General features: G+C 41.4%; 1 protein-coding gene across 1 annotated transcript in view; it reads right to left on the bottom strand.

The window, feature by feature from the left end:
* RIC8B (RIC8 guanine nucleotide exchange factor B) overlaps positions 1-21661 on the bottom strand; it is a 32107-nt gene extending 10446 nt beyond the window's left edge. Inside the window, exons 1-6 of the mRNA XM_039725464.1 lie at positions 21502-21661; positions 18193-18240; positions 9893-10501; positions 7512-7606; positions 2837-2990; positions 2432-2527 (exon numbers count right to left, since the gene is read on the bottom strand). Of these exons, the coding sequence (XP_039581398.1) occupies positions 2432-2527; positions 2837-2990; positions 7512-7606; positions 9893-10501; positions 18193-18240; positions 21502-21618 (1119 nt within the window). The 5' untranslated portion in view covers positions 21619-21661. The remainder of the gene's footprint in view (positions 1-2431; positions 2528-2836; positions 2991-7511; positions 7607-9892; positions 10502-18192; positions 18241-21501) is intronic.
* Positions 21662-22622: the final 961 nt, after the last annotated feature.

Here is a 22622-nt window from a genome sequence, read left to right on the forward strand (position 1 = left end):
AAGAACAGCATAAAATGCATGGAAATATCTTGCAAAACCAACATTTGCAAAATCAAATGTAGTCAACAGAACAAAGAAATACTCTATCCTTCAAAAAAAAAAGGCTATTTGCGAAAAATGTAGTCAACAGAACAAAGAAATACTCTGTCCCTCAAAAAAACAAAAAAGGTAATAAAAATCAGACAACTATGGTCACATGCATTGATAGTGACTCTTGCTTCTTATTATATTTAAGTTTTCTGGTCTGCCATTTTGGGCAAAAAATTGCTGTCTCAACTGTAGACTTTAAAAATACAATTATTAGGAGTTTATGAGCACAAATGGGTGTCCCAGGAGAGTTGGTCAACAGGCAAGCAGCCATAATCTCATGCTGTTTCTTCTCTTTTCCTCATGTATCTTGTAAAAGTACCAGAAATACGAGTTTAAGGAAGCTCACACTCTTAAAATGCTCTGTAGTTTATACAGAACAATGAGGTGCTTAATGAAAAAGCAGAAAAATAACTACACTGCAAATTCTACTACTAAGTTTCAAAAATGGGCTCTACATAGAGAGGAAACACATACTTCAACCACAAAACACTTTTAAAAACTCAAGCTAAATTTCAGAAATATTTTGGAGAAATCACTACTTAACATTTCCTCAAGTACACTATTTTCTCATTAGAGGTAATTAATATTGTTAACTTCAACCCTCAAGAAGCGCAGGTAATGCAGGAATGATGCAAACTAACTTGTGCCTCCTTGTGTGGATGCCTTCAGAGTAAAAAAGCTATGTAAATATTTTCACATTCAAAGGATATATAATATGATCTGCAAATAAATCTGGGCTATAATACGAAATATTTAATTATCTGAAGACTCTAATAATAAGAATTATGGATCTTCAATATTTTATTAGGGAATGAAACTAAGCGTGTCACTATCATAAGAAATTGCAAGTCCTTTGTTTTCTAGGAGTCTAATGTAAAGTGTCACGTCCTTTGCAAAATTACAGCACAATTACTACTGAAATTGGACTCACTGGGAACTGATCCTTACATGAATGCTACAGTATTGACTGCTTTGGATAAAACAGACCCTGTCTTTTTCAAACCAAGCATTCAAACAATTAGCAAAAACATTTTACTTTGTCCCTGCTTACTCCCCCCAATGGGGATAGTACCATGACTGCCATTTCCCAGTGTGTTGTAAGAATGAATTAATGTTTTTAGAGTACTCTAATACTAATACAGTGATGAGTGCCATAGGACAGTCCATGAGGAAATCAATCATCCTGTCTTCAGATCACAATTTGAATAGCACACAATAAATAAAGCCCAAGGCCAGAACTTAACAATGAGAGTAATTCAAAATATCAAACATCCAGTCATGCAGTTAGCAACATCCATCCATTCTCTGCACTATATGAGGCAGTGGTCCTGTGGCAGGAGTCAGCATGCAATTATATCCTGACATTGAGATGCCCAGATGTCGTAAAAACATGCAGACAACCTCATTTTCTAGCTTCTGTACACTTGGCTCTGCAACTTTTTTTTTTTTTTGAAGTTAACAGATCAGCAAAGTATCCTAGAAACTAGCTGCTGTGAACAAAAACAAACAACCAACAAGAACAAGTTTCTTAAATTCCTCAAAAACACTTTTCTGGTATAGATGAAAGAGGCAGAAAATATATGCTCATCTTCATTTTAAATTCCATTTATGAACTCAGGCACAGCTTTGATCTGGGAGCAGCATCTAGGATGCAACTCAAAAGTCACTGCAGCTTAGGATAAGGACAGCGGAAACTAGAGGAGCAATTTCTTTCTTGTGCTCATCTTTTAACTTTCCACTTGACCTCAGGAAAAGCAGCAAAACAAATAGAAAACACCACACTCAACCACCAAGCTACACAGATCCTTCAGGTCATGGCACAGAAATCTTCTTCCCTGTTAAAAGCCACAGTCCATACTGTAATAAAGAGTTCTTATAAGAGACAAAGTGATGAAGTGTGCCCCTGTCCAGGGACACTTTCACTCTGACAGGACAGCTGATACACACTGGTACACAAGTCTTAATCCAAACAACTTGTTCCTGCTGAGGTGAAACTAAACCTCAAGCAGAACCCATCAAATCACCTGTATTCTCACTTGCCACCACACAGCTTTGCAAAGTCTAATTAACTGCACTGAAATGTTTCTTATTTGCTGAGTGTAAGGCAACAGACCTTTTTACCCATCTCATAAGATCCACGGTGACTCACATTCACACAGCTTTACAATATCCCTGATGTTATTATTTAACAGCTCTACAAAATGTATCATGGAACTCAGGCCATAATATCCATTGATTTATGTGACTGAAAAATTATTTCTACAGCACTGTCCTGCATTGATGTACAAACCTGCAAGTTCATCACTAGCTTCAAATGCAAATTTTGATTAATTTTACCTACCTGAGCCTTGATAAACTTCCTGATATTCCTGTGAGTTCGGCAGCATTCAGTTAATAAACTGAGAACTGGAGTCAGACCTTCTCTGTAGCTGCTTCCCTAAAATAAAACCAAATACAAATAAAACATTTTAAGAGCAAACTTTCCTTTTCAGATTCTATGAATGCTTCAATAGTTCTATATGAGAGCCAAAATATGAACTTTACGTCAAGAGCCACATGTTCACCCTCAGACACACAGCAAACAGCTTCAAGGTATTCACAGGAATTTGGAGGTGTTTCACAGTTTAGTAGGACATCCATATTTATGCTAAGTACTGGCTGAAAGATTTATACAAAACTTGATATATGTGCACTTTTTGCCTTAGTGAAAGAAGCCCCTTTTGTGAAAAATCCCTACAGTCCATACCTTGTCTATTCTCTTCTCCATGAAATCCAGTAAAATCTGAATAGCTCCCATATTCATACCATTGTATTTTATATCTGTTTCCTCTTGGGACGACGGGTTAATAAGAACATCCAAGCAAGAAACAGGAACATTGCTTAAGAGGTTGATTGCATTGCTGAAACAGATTTCAAAAATCCATTATTCACTTGGAAGAAAGAATTAAAAACAGAGTACAACTCACCATAAACTGCTTGTACAACTGCAATCAAAGAGAGGCCCTACAACTGAAACAATGCTTTATTTTCTCCTCTCTGGGTTTTAAAGAAGGTGGCCTGCATTATCGCCTGAGCGCTGACTCTTGGAACAAACAAGGAAAAAGAAAGACAAGAAGTTCCAAAAGCAGCAGTGCGGGATTACTTCCAGTCCCCACAGTATCTCATCCCATGGATAAGGCACAGCTTCCAGCAGCAAGCTACAGCAGCTGATCTTGCAGGACAGCAGGGGGAACTCTCACATCGATTTGAAGTAGTTAGAGTTTTTTCCTCCTTGAAACTTGAAACATTTTACCATACATCCACATGACCAACATTAGTGTGGCAAAATACAATATGGACAATATTTCCTCCTGCTGTAAGAGGGGGGTAAAATGGCCTTTTCTTAGGTCCCCTGAAATATTTCTTGTTTTTATTTAGCTTGCAGTATATATATGAAATACAGAAGGCTTTTAACACATTAAAAAAAGACTCAGTTTATTTACCAAGCACTACCCTTCAGTAACTGGCTGTGTTCTCATTCTAGGACACAAAGAGGAGCGTTTCAAAAGAGCCATTAAATTATTTCAATTAGGCCACAGGGTCCCTCCCTCCTCTTCAATGAGTAAGGTGGGACTTACTTTGCAAGGGTCTCTTGCAGGGTACACATGCCTTGAGTTTGCTATCTACCCTGTTCTCACTGTACAGGCTTGGGCTTGTACTGTTCCTGAACACTGGGAGAAATTAGGCAGATGCTGCAAAAATTAGAATTCCGTCATTATTTACTTGCTGACATCCAACTAAACTTATAATGGATGTATTTAGAAATAGCACAAAAACTATTCAGGTTCACCCGGGCAGACCTCAAAGCTATCAATGAACCAACGAGCACTCATGTTTCAAGGACCGGTGAAGTGTTCCAAGAATGGAGAAAACTTTTCAAACAACTTCATTTAAGACTTTTAATAATTTCTACTTAGAAGCTACCCTCTGTTTCTAAGTTATTAATACAATTCTAACAAAGAATTAGCAAAAGAGAAAGCCAACCATGGCTATCAGACCATAACAGGATTTCTAACAAATGTGCTGGTTCTGGTTTGATCAGACTGGGTGGCTGTTCCACACTGTGCCATCTCCTTTTTGCTCTTTTAGTAATTGAAATTCAGACCACTATTACTTTTGGGAACGCCTGTTCTCTTTGTTTTGTTTCTAAATCCTGCTCAAGATATGTCCTTTATATCACGGAAGTTATTCCTCTTCAATAATTCAGGAATAGTCAGAAACAAAACAGAAGAAATTCAACAAATATTTGATGGCTTGAGGCCTTTCATCAAAAGTTCTCTTTTTACCAGTTTCTTATTAAACAACCAAGTTCCCAAACACCTACAAAATTAATTTTCTGGATCACTGTGCCTGAGCTATTCTTTTCAATAAATGAAGCCCGGCTTTCTGATCTTTGTCACTCCACTGACAGTTTTATTTGTGGCAGAGGAGTGTATGAAATTCTCCAGCTACCAGGAAGTCAGTGACTATGCACAGATACGCACAATAGTGTTTGCATTCCTACTCCAGGGGGTAGAAATACTGCGTATATTACTCTCCCCTTTTTGGCTTCCTACAGATCATTAATCACTGGGACATGACATCTACCCACTCATGCTCCCAGCCCCCTCCTGATATGCAAATTCAGAAGCAAAGGCCTATTTAGAGCCAGTGAATGCCTTGATTAAAACCTTGTTAGTGGGCAAAAATGGCACTCACTCTCACATGTGGTACTTTAAGTTGTTCATATTCAAACATTAAGCAATGCCGCAAGAGAATCACAACGACAATGTGGGTACTAAAGTAGTTAAGATATTTTATGGCTAACTTCTGCTTTTTTATTAGAAATAGTCACACTGACAATCAGTACATCGTGGCTCAGGGCATGCATCCAACACTCACTGTTCACCTAAAATAAATCCTCAACTTACACATTCATAGCACAGGCATTCAAACGATGTGCTGTAACAGGCTGCCCAAACCTTTCACTGAAGCATCTTAGGTCCTGCAGATTTACAAACTTAGGGAAGTGCAAGTGATCTGTAATCTTAAGAAATATAAATATATCTCCCTGATGCTTCATACCGTTTATTCTGCATTCACAGTGTTTGTATTTCATTTTATTTTTAACACAGTTTTCACAATTGCCTTAGTGGTAGGTTCCAGGAAGAAAGCAGAGCTGGAAGTTGTGCTCTGCTCTCTGACTCCCACTTCATCTCTAGCAATAAAGATTTCACAGTCAGAGTCCAGCAAGCTGAATGGCCCAAACGATGACACAGGCCTCTCTCTTTTAGCTACATACTGCTAACAACAGTTTACTCATTTGTTAGTGCAGCTCCTGTCAGGAATTGAGTTTTGCTTGTCCAAATAGATCAGGGGACTGAAGTGGGGCCCTTTGATGCAGGCCCCAATCCCTTTGAGGATTTGCAGGGGCATTACTTCTGAGTATAGCTTCTCTATTCCAGAGCTGCCTTGTGATGAACAGTCTTGGTGGAAAAGTGTATCCAATTATTCAGCTTTTATTGCATCCTTGAAAGCATTCAAAGACACAACTCAGGTTCAACAAAAAGGCTGAAATATTTGAATTGCAGCAGTCAAATCCTGCATGGTGCTCTTGCAGCACATAAATCAAGATCAAATACCACAAGCAATGATGCTATACTTGCATTCTCATTGCTCTTCAGCTAACTTAACCAGCTACAGTTTGCTAACTGAGGGACAAAGTTGTTTTCTCAGCACAGTGGAAAGACTAATGCAGTGCTACACTGAGTCTCTGCTGGAGAAGGGGAACAGCTGCCTTGATACAAGGCAGTGATGTGTGTCCTCATTTCTTTCCTGCTTCCACCTCTCAGAATTATGGAGAACCTTTGCTTTGACTTGGTGTCCATAAGGCCCAAGTGGGCAGCATTACTACAAAAAAATCTCCTTTGACACCAAAAAAAGCAAGGACAGAAATCACACCAACACTACATCATCTTCACAGCTGCCTACTTCTTTATATAAACCCCTTTCTGGATCTCAGCTGCAAGTGTGTGCAAAAGCTAAAACCAAAAGGACCTGCAAAACTTGTATCCTTTTGCAATAGCACAAGACAATTAAATTTTACAGGGTGATATATTTAACAGGGTGATCAGATTAGTCAGATTTCTGGACAAAGGAACAGATCTTGGGAAGAGCATTTGCTGTATAATAGTTCTTGTAACTCTCTCTAATTGTTGACTTTATCCAAAACTTTTAAATTCTCCCAGCAGTAGGGATTTTATTCCTGCCAGTCCCTCCCTTAAAGAAGGCTGAGTCACAAAGCACCCACCATGAGCAGCAGCAAAGAAAAAACACCAACTGCCCTTTAGGATACAGCACTAACTTCAGGCATGGCAACTACTGCAGCAGTATCCTAAATTATTCCAAACTAGTCTGCACCAACTGAGAAGGACTCTGAAGTAGGATTTTTGTGTTAACCTCCTAAGACTGTTGATCTCTAAGAGCTTTCCAAGATTTTCATCAAGGTCATTTAACACTTTCAAGACTGCTGGGTATGAAAAGCTGTATCCCTCTTCCTAGAGACTGGCTCAGAAGACCTAGAGATCCTACAGTCAGATATGCAGATGTCTCTGAAGAAGAAAATGGCAACATTTCAGTGCTAAGGGAACCTACTGTACTGTCAGGCCCAGTGAACAGCTGACCTACTGGGTAAAAATAAGGGTGCCATAGAGAAAGAACAGTAACACTAAATAAGGACCCACCACCTCACCACAAATAATCTGAATTTTGATTGAATGACTGGCTGCCAATATAGAACAGTTGGGTGCAGGACTGAGAAAAAAACAAAACAAAACAAACCACACACTTAAAACTGTGTGATTCACTCATCTTTGAAAAAAAATATTATTACCAAGGAAAATTATTGGTACTTCCAATAAAGCAGACTAGAACTATTAGGATAAAATATCAGGTTGTTACTTCCATCCCAATTCCTCAGAACTACAAAATTTACATATAGAAATCTCAAAATGTAGTGTTTCCATTAGTTTTACTATGCCAAACAGCAGAAGTTGCATTCCACTTCAATTTGAACTACATTTACAACTTCTGTATTTATTTTCATCCTCAGATACACACACATGAACACAAAACCAAAATTTAAAAAAGGTGAGCTTCATTATCAGTGATAGAAAATAACAATCTTACCAGCCACCTTCTCTCTGGAAAACTGGATATGCTTAAACAATGTTTGAGGAAAACAGCTTTCATCAAAAAAAGATTAACAACATTAACTCAAAATGAATAAAGTTTTCATTGTTTCTCAGACTTTTACTTTAGATTTTAGGCAAAGTAATTTCTATATAGAAAAACCAACCAAACAAAAACTTTTTAACATAGATTGGTTCTGCAATTCTACCAACCTGTGCAACTCTTCAGTTTTTTCTTCAGTAGGGCCCGTGGTTAATAAGCAATGTCGAAGGATGGCAGCCATGTAACGAAATTGATGAGATTCATTCTATATAAATATAAATTATGAAGATATTTTTTCATTTTGAAGATTGTAAGTAAGGCTTTCAGGTCACTAGAATAATAAAAGTTAAAGATGGAAAATACCTATTAGATCATAGCATCCATCCCTATCAATAAAAGGACTGTACCTTAGTTTCACTGAATGCTTAATGCTGCATAACTCTCATAAGCTGACTTTGAACTAGGCCTTGTAAAACCCACTGGGGAGGTTTTTCAGTTAAATCAGCCTTCATTAGTAGAAAAACCAGTTACAAATGTTTGCTCAATTCCATACCACTACTCCTAACACCACCCTCTTACTTCCTGTATTTACACCAGGCCACCTCTTCATCCATTTAGATTATGCCTGTTCTTCATTTAATTTGTCTTCTCCTCATTTATGCCTTTTGCTGCCAAGTTTCATTCCTGCCACCCAGTCTGTCTCTTTTTTCTAAATCCCTTGATACTTCTCTCCTCCATTCCATTAATAACAGCAACCTTATTTGCCCTACCTTTTCTTCTCTCCAAGCAATCCCCCCTTCCAATCTCCCACCAGGCAGCAGCCCACAATAGTACACCAGTAACTGCAACCATTTAACTCTGAATCATTGTCCTCACTCTTTTTCAACAGCTCTTCTTGGCATATGTTCTGGAGTGTTTGACCTGGCACAAAGCACCCAATGCATCTTTTGTAGCATCAGCACCAAAATCTGCCAAGTGTACCATCTGCAGCTCTTGTCTGGCTTTGCTACTTTGAAACCATCTCCAGTCATCAAATACTGGTGTTTCAAATGGCTCTCTCCACATTAGGATAGATCTTGTTTAGCTTTCTACCCACATGCCCAACCTCTCTGCTCTCCTTTTATTTTCCATGTGTTCTGCTGTTTGGAATTTCTTCAAACTCTGTGTCTTCAGCCCACTTGATTAACACGCATTAAAATTGCCATTGGAATATTCACTAAGCAGAATGTCACCTAACATATCTGGCTAACAGATAACATCCACTAAAAAGTTCTTAAATTTAAAAATTCTCTGCTTTTAGGAATTTCTAGTAAGGAGTTATTATCTAAGCTTCATCTCAAAATGCAAATAAGCTTCTCCCGCCCTGGGATTTCTTAAACTCTCATTAAAAAACAAAAAACAAAAAAGGCTACATGCATGCTCAGGATATTAAGAAGGAAAAGACAGCAAGGTGGGCTTTTCATCTCTCCAGATTCAGTATTTTGTAAAAGTAAATCAACTTCCAGATATCAAGAGCTTATCTCTCAAGAGGTGAACATGTAATACAGTTTCTTTTTCCAGCTTTCCATATAACTATGTTACATGCTTTTTTACATCCAGAACAATCACTTGTCTATACAAAGAACTTTGACAAAGTTAAAGACACTTTTAATAAGGGTCTAAGTCAGAAATATAAACAGAAGAAAGAAACCTCACTTTCTGTATATTTCCTTGAAACCCAAATATTAGCTTTTCTGACCCCTCCAACACTTCACCTTAAATTTCAGGATTTCTTATTCTGCATATCCTTGAGACATTAAAGCAAAGAATAAAGTTCCAACTTTGCTCAAGTTTTGCCTTCCATAATTAATATCTGATTTGCTGTTTAGTCAAATGCATTAAAAAGAACAATTATTTGCAAGTTTTAATTACTGCAGAATTTTGATCAGCTTTATATACTGCATATTTACTATGTCCAGTGGAAAGTAACTAACACTGTTCTAGAGACTATGATGTGGACTATAAAGAAAGGTTCCCTATATAATTCTCCTGCTTTAGTAGAGACTCAGATTATTCAGAAAAGTTGAAGTCCAAAGCTGGGGTTGGGAGATGGGACAAAGATATTAACAACAGTGGCACTCTTTCATCGGAGTTATTTGTTAAAAATGAGAGTTGATGCACTTATCCTGCAACAGAGAAAAACTAGGGAGTTCTCTCAGCTCTATCTACTGCTCTATTGCCATAGTCCACAACCTCCAGAGATGCAACCATCTGGTACACTTAGATAAAGAAGTTTTTCCTAGCCAGCTAATTATTAGTGAAGAACATTTATTTTCTATTTGAAATCTAAGAATTTTATGGAATAGTATTTTTTGCATTTTTGTATTCCAAAACATACAGTTTAAAGTTGCATTAGGCAAGCCAAGCAGTTCTCCCAATACACAGAAAATGTATGGATAAGATTTTCTGCCCAAGTCACAAGAGGAACAGCAAATGCCTCCTGTGTATCTACCCACTGGTTCTTGCAGGCTAAACAAAACCAATTGAAAAAAGCACTTCAGCTAAGCCTTACCTTGCTGTGGACATTCCAACTGTCAAGTGTTACATTAAAGAGAGCCTTTAGTGCCTCAATGGCACAATCTGTCTCTTGCAAAGAGAGAGGAGGCCTGTCACGATCTTCTGCTGCCTTATATTCTTCTGTCCATCTTACACTCAGGGAACTCTCCAAAGCCTGAGTCAAAACCTGCACCCCTTGTAGCTCCTGGCGCAACTGTGCTCTAATATCTGTGTGCAGAAGTGACAAGAGGAAGAGGAGACGCAAATCAAAGCATTTAATGTCATCAACAAGCTGCCGGTCCTTACATTTCTGCAGAAGATTGCAGAGCATTGCTGCAAGATTCAGTTCCAAACTGAGCTTCTGTGCAACTGAACTATTAAAAATTATGTTACAGAGGCATTTTAAGGCTTCTACTATCACAGGAAATTCAGATACTCTCTCCAGTGGATCTTCCACAGTGTCCAGCTTTGCTAGCTTCATGAGGATCTGCATGTTCCTCTTTGTGGTTACAGGCACTAAAACCTTCTTGTCCCTGGAGAGAATCCGGAGGGCCTCCAGGCAGGCAACTTGACATGAAGTTTTTGTGTCCTTTTCAAGGATGTTTAGAATGCCCTCACACAGTTTCTAGGCAAACAAAACAAAGAAAAAGGGAACAGTTTTAGTGTCAAAATATTGGTGGCAATAATAAACTACTTTGCCAAGCTTCCACATAACTTTTGAGGTTTTATCTGACTTGAGAAACTAGGTATTGCACATTAGCGCTTCAAAATACGTACTGTTACCAAAGGCCTCCAGAGAGCACCAAAAGCAGCTTCTCTCATGATCACAATCCAAATACATCAACGTTTGCAGAAGCATTAAGCCAAAATGGCAGCTGTTACCCACCACTGCCAGTTACAGTAGCAGGACTAAAAACTCCAGAAGAATAACAAAGCTAGAGAGAAGTGAAAGCAAAATTATGTCCAAGTACAACAGTCACACCTACAGCACCTACAGAATTTTAAGTTAAGGTTGTTTCAGTCAGGAGGCTGGGAGAAAAAGAAACCAAAATAACTTCTACATAACATACAAGGATTAGTACTCCATGTTTGGTAACACCTGTAATTTATGTGGCTTCTTCAACCTAATCGACATACTTTTCCCATTTTAAGTACAGCTCTCAGAAATAACACCTCAGACATATAATGCATTTTTCCTTGAAGGTAATCTGTAGCAGTTTTACCAAACCAGCAAAGCTGCTGCTTTATCAACACAGATTGTTCTTGACATCAAAACAGTTCACAGATTCCTTATACCAACAGGACTGCAGGGGTAAATAATCACATAAATGCAGCATGGGAAAATACAACACTCCAATAATCTGCAGGTCAGAACTGTAACATCTGAATTACAGAACCATTACCTTTTATTTACCTTTTATATATATTACCCTTTATAAGACAGAAATGGACAATCAATCAATCAAAGGGAAGAAAAGAGAGGCCAGAAGAGATTGCTTGATGTGAGAGGACTCCATTGGGTTTTTCTGCCTTATGCTCAAGACAACACTGCTATTCATGGTACTAGCATCAGAAGTATAGTCACAAAGAAATTCCCAACACAACAGAAACTGCACTGTACTTCCTAGGACACAGTTTCTCCATGCTCCTCTCCTCCCAGCTTGGTGTCTTGACTATCAACATGAATAGATTACTGAAGAAGCCAGAGCAGCCACTGAGTGGAAGAGCCCTAGTGCAGAAGTCTACTTAGGACCCAAAATTCATATTGTGATCTCAAGCAGTCTCTGTCATGAAAATAATTACAAAAAGCATAGGAATACTAGTAAAGCATAAAATGGTTCTTGGTGAATGGTCTCTGGAATTCCATTTCACTATCACCACCACAATGAAAAGGTGAGGAGCACAGAAGCCCATGACCCTGACACAAATTTCAAAAGAAAGGTTCCACTTGGGACATGTAAGCCAATATTATTGCTGTGATGATTTACAATTAAAGTAAAAATAAAAAAAAATAACAAAATCAAGAACAAACATTAAATCTAAAGCACATCTAGAACAGACACTCCAGAGTAAACAACCCATGACTTAAACTGATTTTCTTTTAACTTAAGATACACAAAGTCAAACAGTAGGAACTTGCAATATGATTTTTAGGATGCTTGTCCTGGGGTTAAGCCCACCCAAAAGCACCACCCAGACAACCAAGATTTTTACTGCATTTCCACAGCCCTGACTAGACTAATCCAGTTTTAGTTTGAAAACAAGGAATGAGCCGCACTTCTTATCACATATACAAGATGACAAATCTTTTATCAGAATATTAGACACACCACAGCACTAAAAAACCCACATGTGACCACCTGTACAGGCATATAGGTACTTACTGTGGCTGGAAAAAGACACTTAAGTACAGAGTTCTTCACCATTAACCTAATGCTGCTCACACAGAACTGCACAACTCCCTAATAGAAGCGTGGTATGCCAGACCTGCACTAAATGCTTCTGAAAGTGGCAACTTACAAGGGTTTTTAAAAATGCCCAAAACAAAAAATGACCAGTCCGGATCCACAGTCAAATTACCTAGTCACAGCTCAACTTCTTACAAGAGTTCACTTTCTGTTGCTGAGAGTTTTCCACACAATTAACTCTGCTTTGCAAGCTGAAGTGTGGAGTCTGTTTGGTTTTGAGGAGTAACACAACTGAACAGACAGTTCACAGAACTATAGAAAGATACTAGTTAATTCTGTGTTTAAGCTTTTCAACTAGACTTAGCAGTTATTGTCTTCCTTGTTGGTAACAGCTGCTACAAGGTGGTCTGCAACAATTTATCCAAATTCTGAACACTTATTTGATTACAAAGAGATCAAGCTGCTCAAATTCTGACTTAATTTTTTTCCCCCATAACTTCTACTCACCTGCTGTTATGAAAGTGTTACTAGAAAATGTCAAAAGCACTGCAGGAGGGATGCCAAAGGGCAACAACCTCCTGCTGACTTGATATGAGAGGCAGAAGTCTAGCCTTCCCTCCATACAGTAAATGACATGCAATTTAATTAAAAAATATAAAATCATCTCTTGGCTTCAAATCATAGTGAAATGTAGCACCAGAAGAGTCTTAACTCTTAGAAGAGTCTTAACTCTAAATAGTTGCACTAAAGGTAGATATTAAATAGAACTTTTTTTATTTTAGAGATTTAGCAACCTGATTACAACTAAACTGCTGACAAAGTTCTCTGGAGTTAAGACCCAGTGAGCCATCAAGAGCGATTTCAGAGGGAGCAGCAATCAGGGTATCTGCAACAGGGAACCACTGCTGGCTGATCCCAAGAGCCATCAGCAGCTCAGGAAAAGCTAGAGTATCTGATTATAATTGCTGTGCTATCCATGGAAAGATTCACCCTATTAGGAAATTGCCTTGGAGACAATTAAAACCAAATGCCATACAGCACATTTTCTGTTTTGGCCTTGATGGTACAAGGGAAACGATGCACAGAGAGAAGAGAAACAGGAAGAGATGTGACTACAACAATATTATTATGCTTTTCATTTTCTTTAGATGGTGCTCTTTCTACCACCCTGTAGGCCATTAGCATGGCATAAACTAAGGGGCACAGATTTAATTTATGTGGTTGGAAATGAAAGCAAGTGAAAATTCAGACAGGAAGGTACCTCCCCCTTTCACAACACATATGATGATTGTTCCAGTTTCAGGGCCTTTGTTTGCTACCCTTTAGGTCACTGCAAGATTTTAACATTTCTTTGTTTGGTGTTCTATCCTTTCAACATCCAGATAACATTTTGATTTTCATCAACTGTGCTACAGCAAGCAATATTTTTCATATACTTTTTCACAGACTCAAGGCAGTTTCTAGTTTTAACTTTTATTGTAAAATCCATTAATTTCTCCAAAATTCAACATTTCTCAGCTTTTGTGATAATAGTAAGATTAACACAGAACAATGCACACTATTCCTTTTGTCTAGGCTGTAGTGTTAAATCTTATGTTAAAACAGGAAGGCCAGAAAAACCCATTTGTCATCTTGTTTTGACAAATAAACCATTAACCTATTTTGGTCCTTGATCCTGACAGCGTAAAGCCTCGATGCTAAGAAGCAACATGGCCCAGTAGAAAAAGACCTCTCCTGAGAAACACAAGACCTGTGTTTTCTCCCTTGCTCAGCCACAGACCTGCTGTGTGGCTTTGGGCCAAATACTTCATCATCTTCCACTATCTTTGTTTACAGGATGATTAGGCTGGGGTGAGGGGAGAGGATGGAAAGGGGAGCACAACTCTTCAGTTTCTGTGTTTAAATATCTATTAGGTTTCAGAGCTCAGCATCCATGGCAGTGAGAAAGTAAGCCCAAGAATATTTGATATGTTAGCTAGAACTTTCATTTCTCTGGAAGTCAAGACAACATTTCTACAACATGTATCATCAACTGTGCTGAATAACAGGACAATTAGGTAACCTCCCCTGAGAAGACCGTGCCAAATTTCTGCCTAGTCTTTGTGGACAGATGTGGGTGGGAAGGTGTATATTTGCATTCCTTGAGGATTCAGCCTGCTTTCTTTTGAGCACTTTATTGTTGAGCCTGCACTGGCAGCCAGAGGTTGGCTGTTTGGCAGGAGCCTGCCAGCTCTGACATGGCACAGCTCCAAGCTGAACGTCTGAACATGTGAGAGCAGGACAGTTCTGCAGGTGAGGTGAGGAGCACACTGAGCAATCCCTGTTGTCAGAACTGGTGGATTAAACACTTGCTTCAGAGTCACAGAAAGGTTAAATCCCGTGTACCTGCACTCACAGCAGCCCCTGCTCACCTCACTGGACAGGGAGAGGGAGAACCCTTTTATCCTCTCTAATTCCATGGTGAAAGAAGGATATTAAAAGGAGAGATGGGTTTCATGAACCTTAAGAGGTTTCAGTAAAAGCTGAAAAATGCTGGATGGGAACTGGCAGGATCAGAGGGAATTGGAACAAATGCTCAGTATTAATGCAGGATACTTAGTACTTTTTTCCTCTTGCAGACTGGTACTCCCTTTAGGGGTTTTGGTAAAGTCAGAACAGTAACAACAGTGACTAAGATACCACACAGTGTGCCCACAGGAGAACCTGAGCTTAATATTGTTACAGGACACTCATTAATAGACTTGAAAAGCTTACCCCAGATTTACTGGGAGGAGAAAAACTGTGCCTTGGTGGCTGCAGGAACCTTCAGATCTCCCTGAAGCATCACAGCATCAACAGCACTAACTTAAGAATGAGGTTCTTCTAAGATTTAGAGTGTGACAGCATCTTGCTCCATCAACATACTTCACTCCTTCCAGAGTTAAAATATGGTTCTGTCCACAGACTCAGAGAATCTCCCCACATCATGAATTTAACTGGTAGAGAAAGTCCCACAATACATTTGATATGATTTACCACCAGCTATTTCAACACCTTGAAAACACTCAGCAATGCAAGGGGAAAAGACTGTTTTGGGTGATTTTGTTCCCACTGAATTTTAGATCCATCGTGTTCAAATTGAACCCAGACAATAAATCAAGAACACTGGTCTCAAATTCTGAAGATTTCTATTAAAAGACCCACCATTGTAAGCTGGACCTAACACAGCAGAAACCAGATGCTGCAAGTACTACAAGAGGTGGAACAGACAGAAAGGTATGGAGCTGAAGAGGAAATAATTCAGTCATGTCAGGTAAAAATATGGCTTGTAAGTCATATTCTTGTATTTGGCTACTGCTTCCCTTTTTTCCCCTTCCTCTTGCAAACTCAGTGCCTTCACCCAAGTTAAAAAGCCCTATTTGCCATCTTGGACAGATTTACTATCTGTTATATCACAGCAAATGGTGCCGTGGCAGCTTCCAGCTGTGGAATGCTATGACCAGCCAGGCATCAGTGCTGAGAGACATTTCCAGGGCACAAACAGCACTGTCATTTTCTTACCATCTGAAGTCTGTAAACAGCACAAATATGTTGCTATTTCACAAGCAGTACTTGGCCCCAACAAAGTATAAATAATGGAGAGCAAAGCTATTAAATAAGGATCAAGTGGTCCAAAAAACCCTTTCCTTTTTGTATTAGCACATGAGCTTGAGCTGAAGCACTTGCTGTGCCACAGAGAGGGAGACACTACACCTGACAACTTGCTCCAAGGTGACTGCCTGGTCAAGTTAATAAATATCTCTTTTGTGGAGTGGATTCCAAAACAGACCTATAGAACCAACTGTTTGTCTCAACCATGCCATGGTGCTGTGAAGTGTTGCAGTTCTGAAGACTCAACTTTTTCCAGCAAAACACCGTCAAAAACTTCTTGACTGCTTGAGACAAATATTTTAGATTTCTAAGAGCTCATTAAGCTCCTCAAAAACAACACCACTGACTTTATTTCAGCTGCTATTCCAGAACACATTTACTTCTGGTTGGCAATTCCTACTCTATTTAAACACAAAAACTGAAAACAGGCTTCCACAAATTCATAGTTTTTATTAGTATATAACAAGTTAAAAAGGATTGGCACTGACTTGATGTGCCTGGTATCTGAGTGGCTCTTACAGTACAACATAGATTACCATCTGATTTATAACCAGAACGTTCACCACAGATAGGCCAAGGCAGACACATACATCATTAAACAAACAACCAGGACAAATACAAGGACAGCTCACATTATAATCTTGTGCTTTTATCACCCTGTGATGTATTACAGTCCTGTGGCCATGTTCAGATAGACAAACTTGATAGCCTTACCTCTCTTCCTGTCTTCTAGAGGACACAACCTACTTTCCTACTGGAATTCAGCATCACAAACTCACTGCTGATCTACTTCAGTTACAGCCTAAAACCATCGTGTTTTGATAGTCATATATCACTGCAGAGCAATTTACTCAGTCCAATTAACCAGTCAAGCCATAGTTTTGGCCTTTCTATCTTTTCTTTTTCAGCATGTCACTGGTGTGTATGGGTTGCTTAAAAAAAATGCTCATACTGTGTACCTTATATTCACCCCTCCAAGCTCATTATCTTTATTTAGCTTTTGCCAATTTGGCCTCTGCTTTCTTATCCTTTCCTGTGTTCTGCAGCTGGCAATCAATTTTTCAGACCAGACATTCGCTCAAGCACAGTGTAAAAAGGGATGAGAGGGATGGTGAGGGAACAGAGGTAAGCACCACATCCAGATACCAGCTGAGTTCTTCCACAGATCAGAAGGGACACACACAGTTCCATCACCACATCACTGAGTGTCAGCTTACAGTAAAGCCATAGATAAAGCAAAGCTAAGAGGTCTTTGAGTCCTCTGTGTAACAAGGAATTGCAAATGAAGATTACAGTACAAACAACTGATGGGTTTGCAAATGCAAAAGACTGACAGACTTATCATCCCATCCATTTCTACCAGAAAAAAAAAACATCTTAAAATATTTAAATTTAGCATAAGATCATGGAATGAAACAATGTGTGCCCAATTTCAGACAAGCTATCCTTGTAGGAACCCTGCGATTCCGATTTCAAGCTATGAGTTTGTTCCAGACATAGCAGAAAGACACAGCCTTATTCACTAATTAACATTTTCTGAATAAATATGCAAATCAGCCCCAAAGCTAATTACACAACAGAAAGGAAGGGGCTTGTTATTACATATTACACCCTAAAAATAACAACAGGAAAAAGTACAAAATTCCATGTCCAAGCTTTAAATGCGAGGCTGTGAATGGATCCCAAGGGATGTGCTAAGCCCTACCATACCTGGACAACTCAATTCACATTTCCCAGCTTTGACACCTGACATGCACGTACCACATCTCACCAATTACAGCCACCTTTGGAATAACAGGCTTCTGCAACCCTGTCTTCCTTACAGCTTAATAGCTTTCTTCTGTACTTATCCCTTCATCTTAATTCCTAGTGTTCTTTAAGCATCTCACATAGACAGGAAATACGTCTGTCATATTGTTACCTGCTGAGAAGAGAGAAAACTGAAAAATCTGTGGCAAAATTTTACCTCAGTAGATACAGAAGAGTATCTTTACACTTATTCCTCCACCTCATCTCAAATCCGTGCCCAGCAAAATCATTTATAGGCTTTTCTGTAACTACTTTCATTTAACACTGGGGGCTTTGCTAGGGGAATTTCTCCTTCAGAAAAAAAAGGGAATGTGTAGTTGTCACGTCTCTTGGACTGAAGAAGCAACAATTAAAATATAACTTTATACCCACGGCTTGCACCATTTCAATGGCAGCTAAGTTGAGAGACTGCCTTTACTCTTTTAACTTCTGCACTGAGGTATGCAGCTCAACAGCCTATTTTACTCACCTTTCTTTTGTCTTCATCTGCAGGGTCAAACCTGAAAGTGGCCCGATTCTGTAAGCAAAGACAAGAGTTTGTGTTTGTTACATGCACAGCAGCTGCTGAGGATGTAATATCTGCAAAACGATTCAAAACTCCTGGAGTCTGGTTAAACCCAGCCTCATATAATGAGGCTACAACCATGCCCTCCTCTTCCCATCCTCCCCAACAGCAAGAGCTTCAGTCAGTGACTCCAACGAAGAGTTTCACAATTGCAACTGGTGCAGAACAAGCTTTGATCTGTGGGATGTGAGTCAACCACCTCACACATGGCACTTGACAGGGTGAAAAATGAGAGATTGCCTTGTGTTTTACACATACCTCATTACCCAGATTCTTCCCCAAGCAGATCTTGCTGACAAGCTTTTGACTGATCTGACTGTTCCAAACCAGAACCACCATGGTATCATCTTGCCCAGAAAACAAGTAGTACAAATCAAATAAGCCTTGCTGCAAAAAATACAAGTTTCTGTATTCTGGCAGCTTCCAAAACACCTTACCAAAGTATTTGCTTCTCTGATACAGTTAAACAAAAGATAGACATGGTCTAACTACAAGTCCTTATTTTTTATTAAACACTTCAAATAGCAGGCAGGCCTAGTTCCATGTTAGCACCCTGAAGAATGCTATCAGTGAATTATTACTCATCAGACAAAGAAAACAGCACTAATACTAGACAGTTCTCTTAACATTTTAAAACTTCCAATCTAAATGATCAAGCACGATAAACAGCTTCAAAAAAAAAAATCAATTTCTACTTCTAACATGCAACTTGCTACATCATCCAAGTGACTGGGAAACAAAAGTGACTTTCCATAGCACATTCATGGGCCCTCTTACCTGTCATGACCCAAGCTCACAAGTACACAGAAAGGCCTTGGACATCTACCCAACCACCAAAGGTTACCAACATCAGTTAGAGCCTTGAGGATGTTAGAAGAATCATTCCCTTCCTCTCTCTTTCAGGGCTCCCAACAGGACCACAGGAGTTCAGCAACATGTCAGTCAGAAACAGGTGAGCATCAAATGACGAGCAATTAACCAAGAGAAAGCCACCTTTATGTCTGCACTTGAACATTTCTGCAAGTTTACAAAAGCAGTGTAGTGAGAACAACCCTAAGCAGTAGAGGAACAGATATTTGGAAAAATCACTGCAAATAGGACAGCACAGAGAAGCACCTACAGATCTATTAATTTTTCTCATTATGGTTATTCTATAGAAACCTGCACCTTGGAACTACACTTGATCCATCCTTTCTTTTCAATTAAAGCATATTTAATTTGTTATTTGGGAAAAAAACTAAGGAAACCTAAAGCTCTGGAACCTGGAGTACTCTGTCCAGTTTTTGCTGGCCCATAGACAAAGTGTCAGTAACAAAGTGTACAAAAAAAAGAGATGGAGGAAATATGATTAAAAAGTTTGAACAAGAAATGAAGTAAGAGCAATGTCATACTGAGACAGCATTAAAGTTTCTCACCCACTCCAAAAGAAGTATTTAGCTACACACTTAACTCCAAGACTTCATGCAAATACTTGAAATGTCAGAACACAAGGTGCACGAGCTCTCACTCTGTCCTTGAGGATTCAACTCAAGCTTAAATAATTCATCTGGGAAAGCTGCTGAGAAGGCATAAAATCCAGTATAGCAGAATTAAGAAATTATGCTTGTGCACACTTTTTGACAGAACACATTTAACACTGTTTTATTTTGAAGAGTACGGCCAGAGACAAAAGGTTCCTTCAGTCAGAATTCTTCCTCTGTAGCTCAGAGGTCAGCAAGTTAAAACAGATGTGTCCATGAACTCCTGATCTACCAGTCCTTCAGACAGAGTGCCCTGCAGCTGCATCAGTCTCTGCCTTTGAATTTCACCTGCACAAAGGCAGCCTGTGTGAAGACTGTTACTCAGGGTTCTTCTACAGGCCCAAGTTTGAGTGAAGAAATCAGTTATTGCCATTGTTAGGTGTAAAACACATTACACTTAACACATTTCAAGACACCCCTTAGAGGCTGAATACCTACACACGTTCATTTAGCTTCTCCCCTAATCACAAAGCAATTTAACGAAACTTTAACTAAAGATTTGGATGTTTGTTCCTGTAACAGATTCCTAAATTTCAGTCAATAACTAGTGAACATGACTGCATTTAAATTGCAGCCAAAGCCAATCTCTGAGTCAGTAGCAGCTTTAGAGACTTGTTTATCAGTCACACAAGCACCTATACAAAGGGCAGACACCTGATGGGTTGAGACGTAATGTTTCAGAATGGGCTGTGCTGCTCTACTACAATCTAAGTGTCAAAATGCCCCTATCAGAAAGGGGGAGGGGGAAATAAAAGATTCTCCCAACATGTATTTTCACTTTGATTTTCACCTCCCTACATCAGCAGGAAACCACTTCTTGACTGAACATACCCACATGAGACTGCAAAAGCAGCAGACCCTTACTACTTGTTCATACCGGCCAGCATTAAAAGCTCAACCTGCTCTGAGCTCTTTTCCCCTTTCGCTTTGCTTGGCCAGAAACATGGGAAAATGAAGCGGGCTCTATCAGCCCTTTTCACACACACTGACACGGTCGCTGTCCAGGCGATGGAAAGCCCTCTCCACCCCTGGTGACAAAGGGCTGCCCACAAAGGGCAGCACCTCCGCTTTGCTTGGCCAGAAACACGGGAAAATGAAGCGGGCTCTATCAGCCCATTTCACACACAGACACGGTCGCTGTCCAGGCGATGGAAAGCCCTCTCCACCCCTGGTGACAAAGGGCTGCCCACAAAGGGCAGCACCTCGGGCAGGTGGGCAGGTACCGAGACACTTCAGCGCTCTTCTCGCCGGGCCCAGCCTAGCGGTGCACGTAATTAAAGACTTGTGACGCAAATGAACGCTACGAACAGCTCCTTTTCCAGCCCACCACCGATAACCCACACCACCCCCGGGGCGCGCAGGACGCAGCGTGCCGGGGCCCGAGCCTGGCAGAGGGCTTTGTGCTGCCCGGGAAGGGTCTGCCTTCCTCCAGCCGCTGCCCGGCTCCCCTCCAGCCGCTGCCCGGCTCCCCTCCAGCCGGCGCTGCCGCGGTGCCCCGCGCGGCCTGCGGGCGGGAGGCTGCGCCGGGCGGGGCTCTGGGGGCAGGGGGCATGGCGGCGGAGCGGGGAGCGCTGCGGTCCCGCTGCAGAGCCTAGACCGGGGAGGACCAGGACGGCGCTGTCACGGCAGGCGGGGCGGGGCGGCGACCCCGCCGGGGGAGCGGCGCAGAGGGGAGGGGGATGGGACCCGTTACCTCCTCGTTGTACCACGCCAGGACGCGCTCCACCGCCTCGGCGTCGCCGCCGACGCGCCCCTCCACGGCCTCCAGCACCGCGCCCAGCTCCGGGCCCGGCTCGGCGCCCCGCTCCATAGCCGACCGGACCGTCCCGTCCCGCCCGGCGCCGCCGGCAGCGGCCGCGCCCCCTGACGCGCCCGACGCTCCCCGCGGAAGCCGCCCGGACCGGCAGGCAGCGGCCCCGCGCCATTGGCTGGAGGGGCCGGCGGCGCGCACTCCCGAGCCCTCCTATTGGCTGCCATCCTGCCGGCCGGCTGTCGCGGAGAGAGGACTCTATCTCCCAGCATGCCAAGGGCGCGGCGGCCGGCGGGGCGGGCCGTGCTTTGTGGGCGCGGGGCACGATGGGTGCTGCAGTCCGTGCCCACAGCGCCGAGCGCTCGCTGCGAGGAGCGGCGGCAGCGCTGTCGGGGCGGCCGGCGGCGCGGGCACTGCCCGGCCCTTCCCTGCCTCCTCCTTCGGCCTGGCGGACTGTGTGCTCCCCGCGACCTGCCCTGTGCACACCGTGTCAGTCACAAGGCTGCCACAACCACGGCTGGCTGCTCTTTCTTCAGCTTTTAGTCTTGAGCTTTTGGGCTCCCATCGCGGGCGAAGTCTGTGAGTGTTCCCTGAAGCGGGGCTTCGCCACAGCGCCTGGCAGCAAAACCGGTGTCAAATCTAACCCTGGCAGCAATGGTGGTACAGGAAAATTCTGCGTTTTGTTCAGGAGGTGGCAGGAGGGGAAGGGGCATCGGCAGAGCCAGGCAAAGGTGAACCGTGTCTCTATAAAGGTTTTGTAAGACCGCGTGTTTAAACCACCTCAAGCACATCCACAATATTTCATATTCAGGGTCCCCTGTAATTGAAGTTCATTGTCCAGACAGCAGAAAATGATATATTGAAGTTAACAAAACCCACCCCCTAAACATGTTCATGCGGAGCTGTGGCCGGTCTCTCCTTTAAATCTTTATTCCTTCAATTCAGGAATCCGTGAGAAAGCTTTCCTCTCCCAAATTGCGTCGCACAGCGGAGCACGCCAGGGAGCTGCACCTGCAGAGGGACAGGGCCCCGAGCTGCTCAGGTGTGGCGGTGCCTGTCTGCAG

The sequence above is a fragment of the Passer montanus genome, unplaced genomic scaffold, assembly GCF_014805655.1.
Source record: "Passer montanus isolate IOZ18808 unplaced genomic scaffold, ASM1480565v1 scaffold55, whole genome shotgun sequence".
In the NCBI taxonomy this organism is placed as follows: domain Eukaryota; kingdom Metazoa; phylum Chordata; class Aves; order Passeriformes; family Passeridae; genus Passer; species Passer montanus.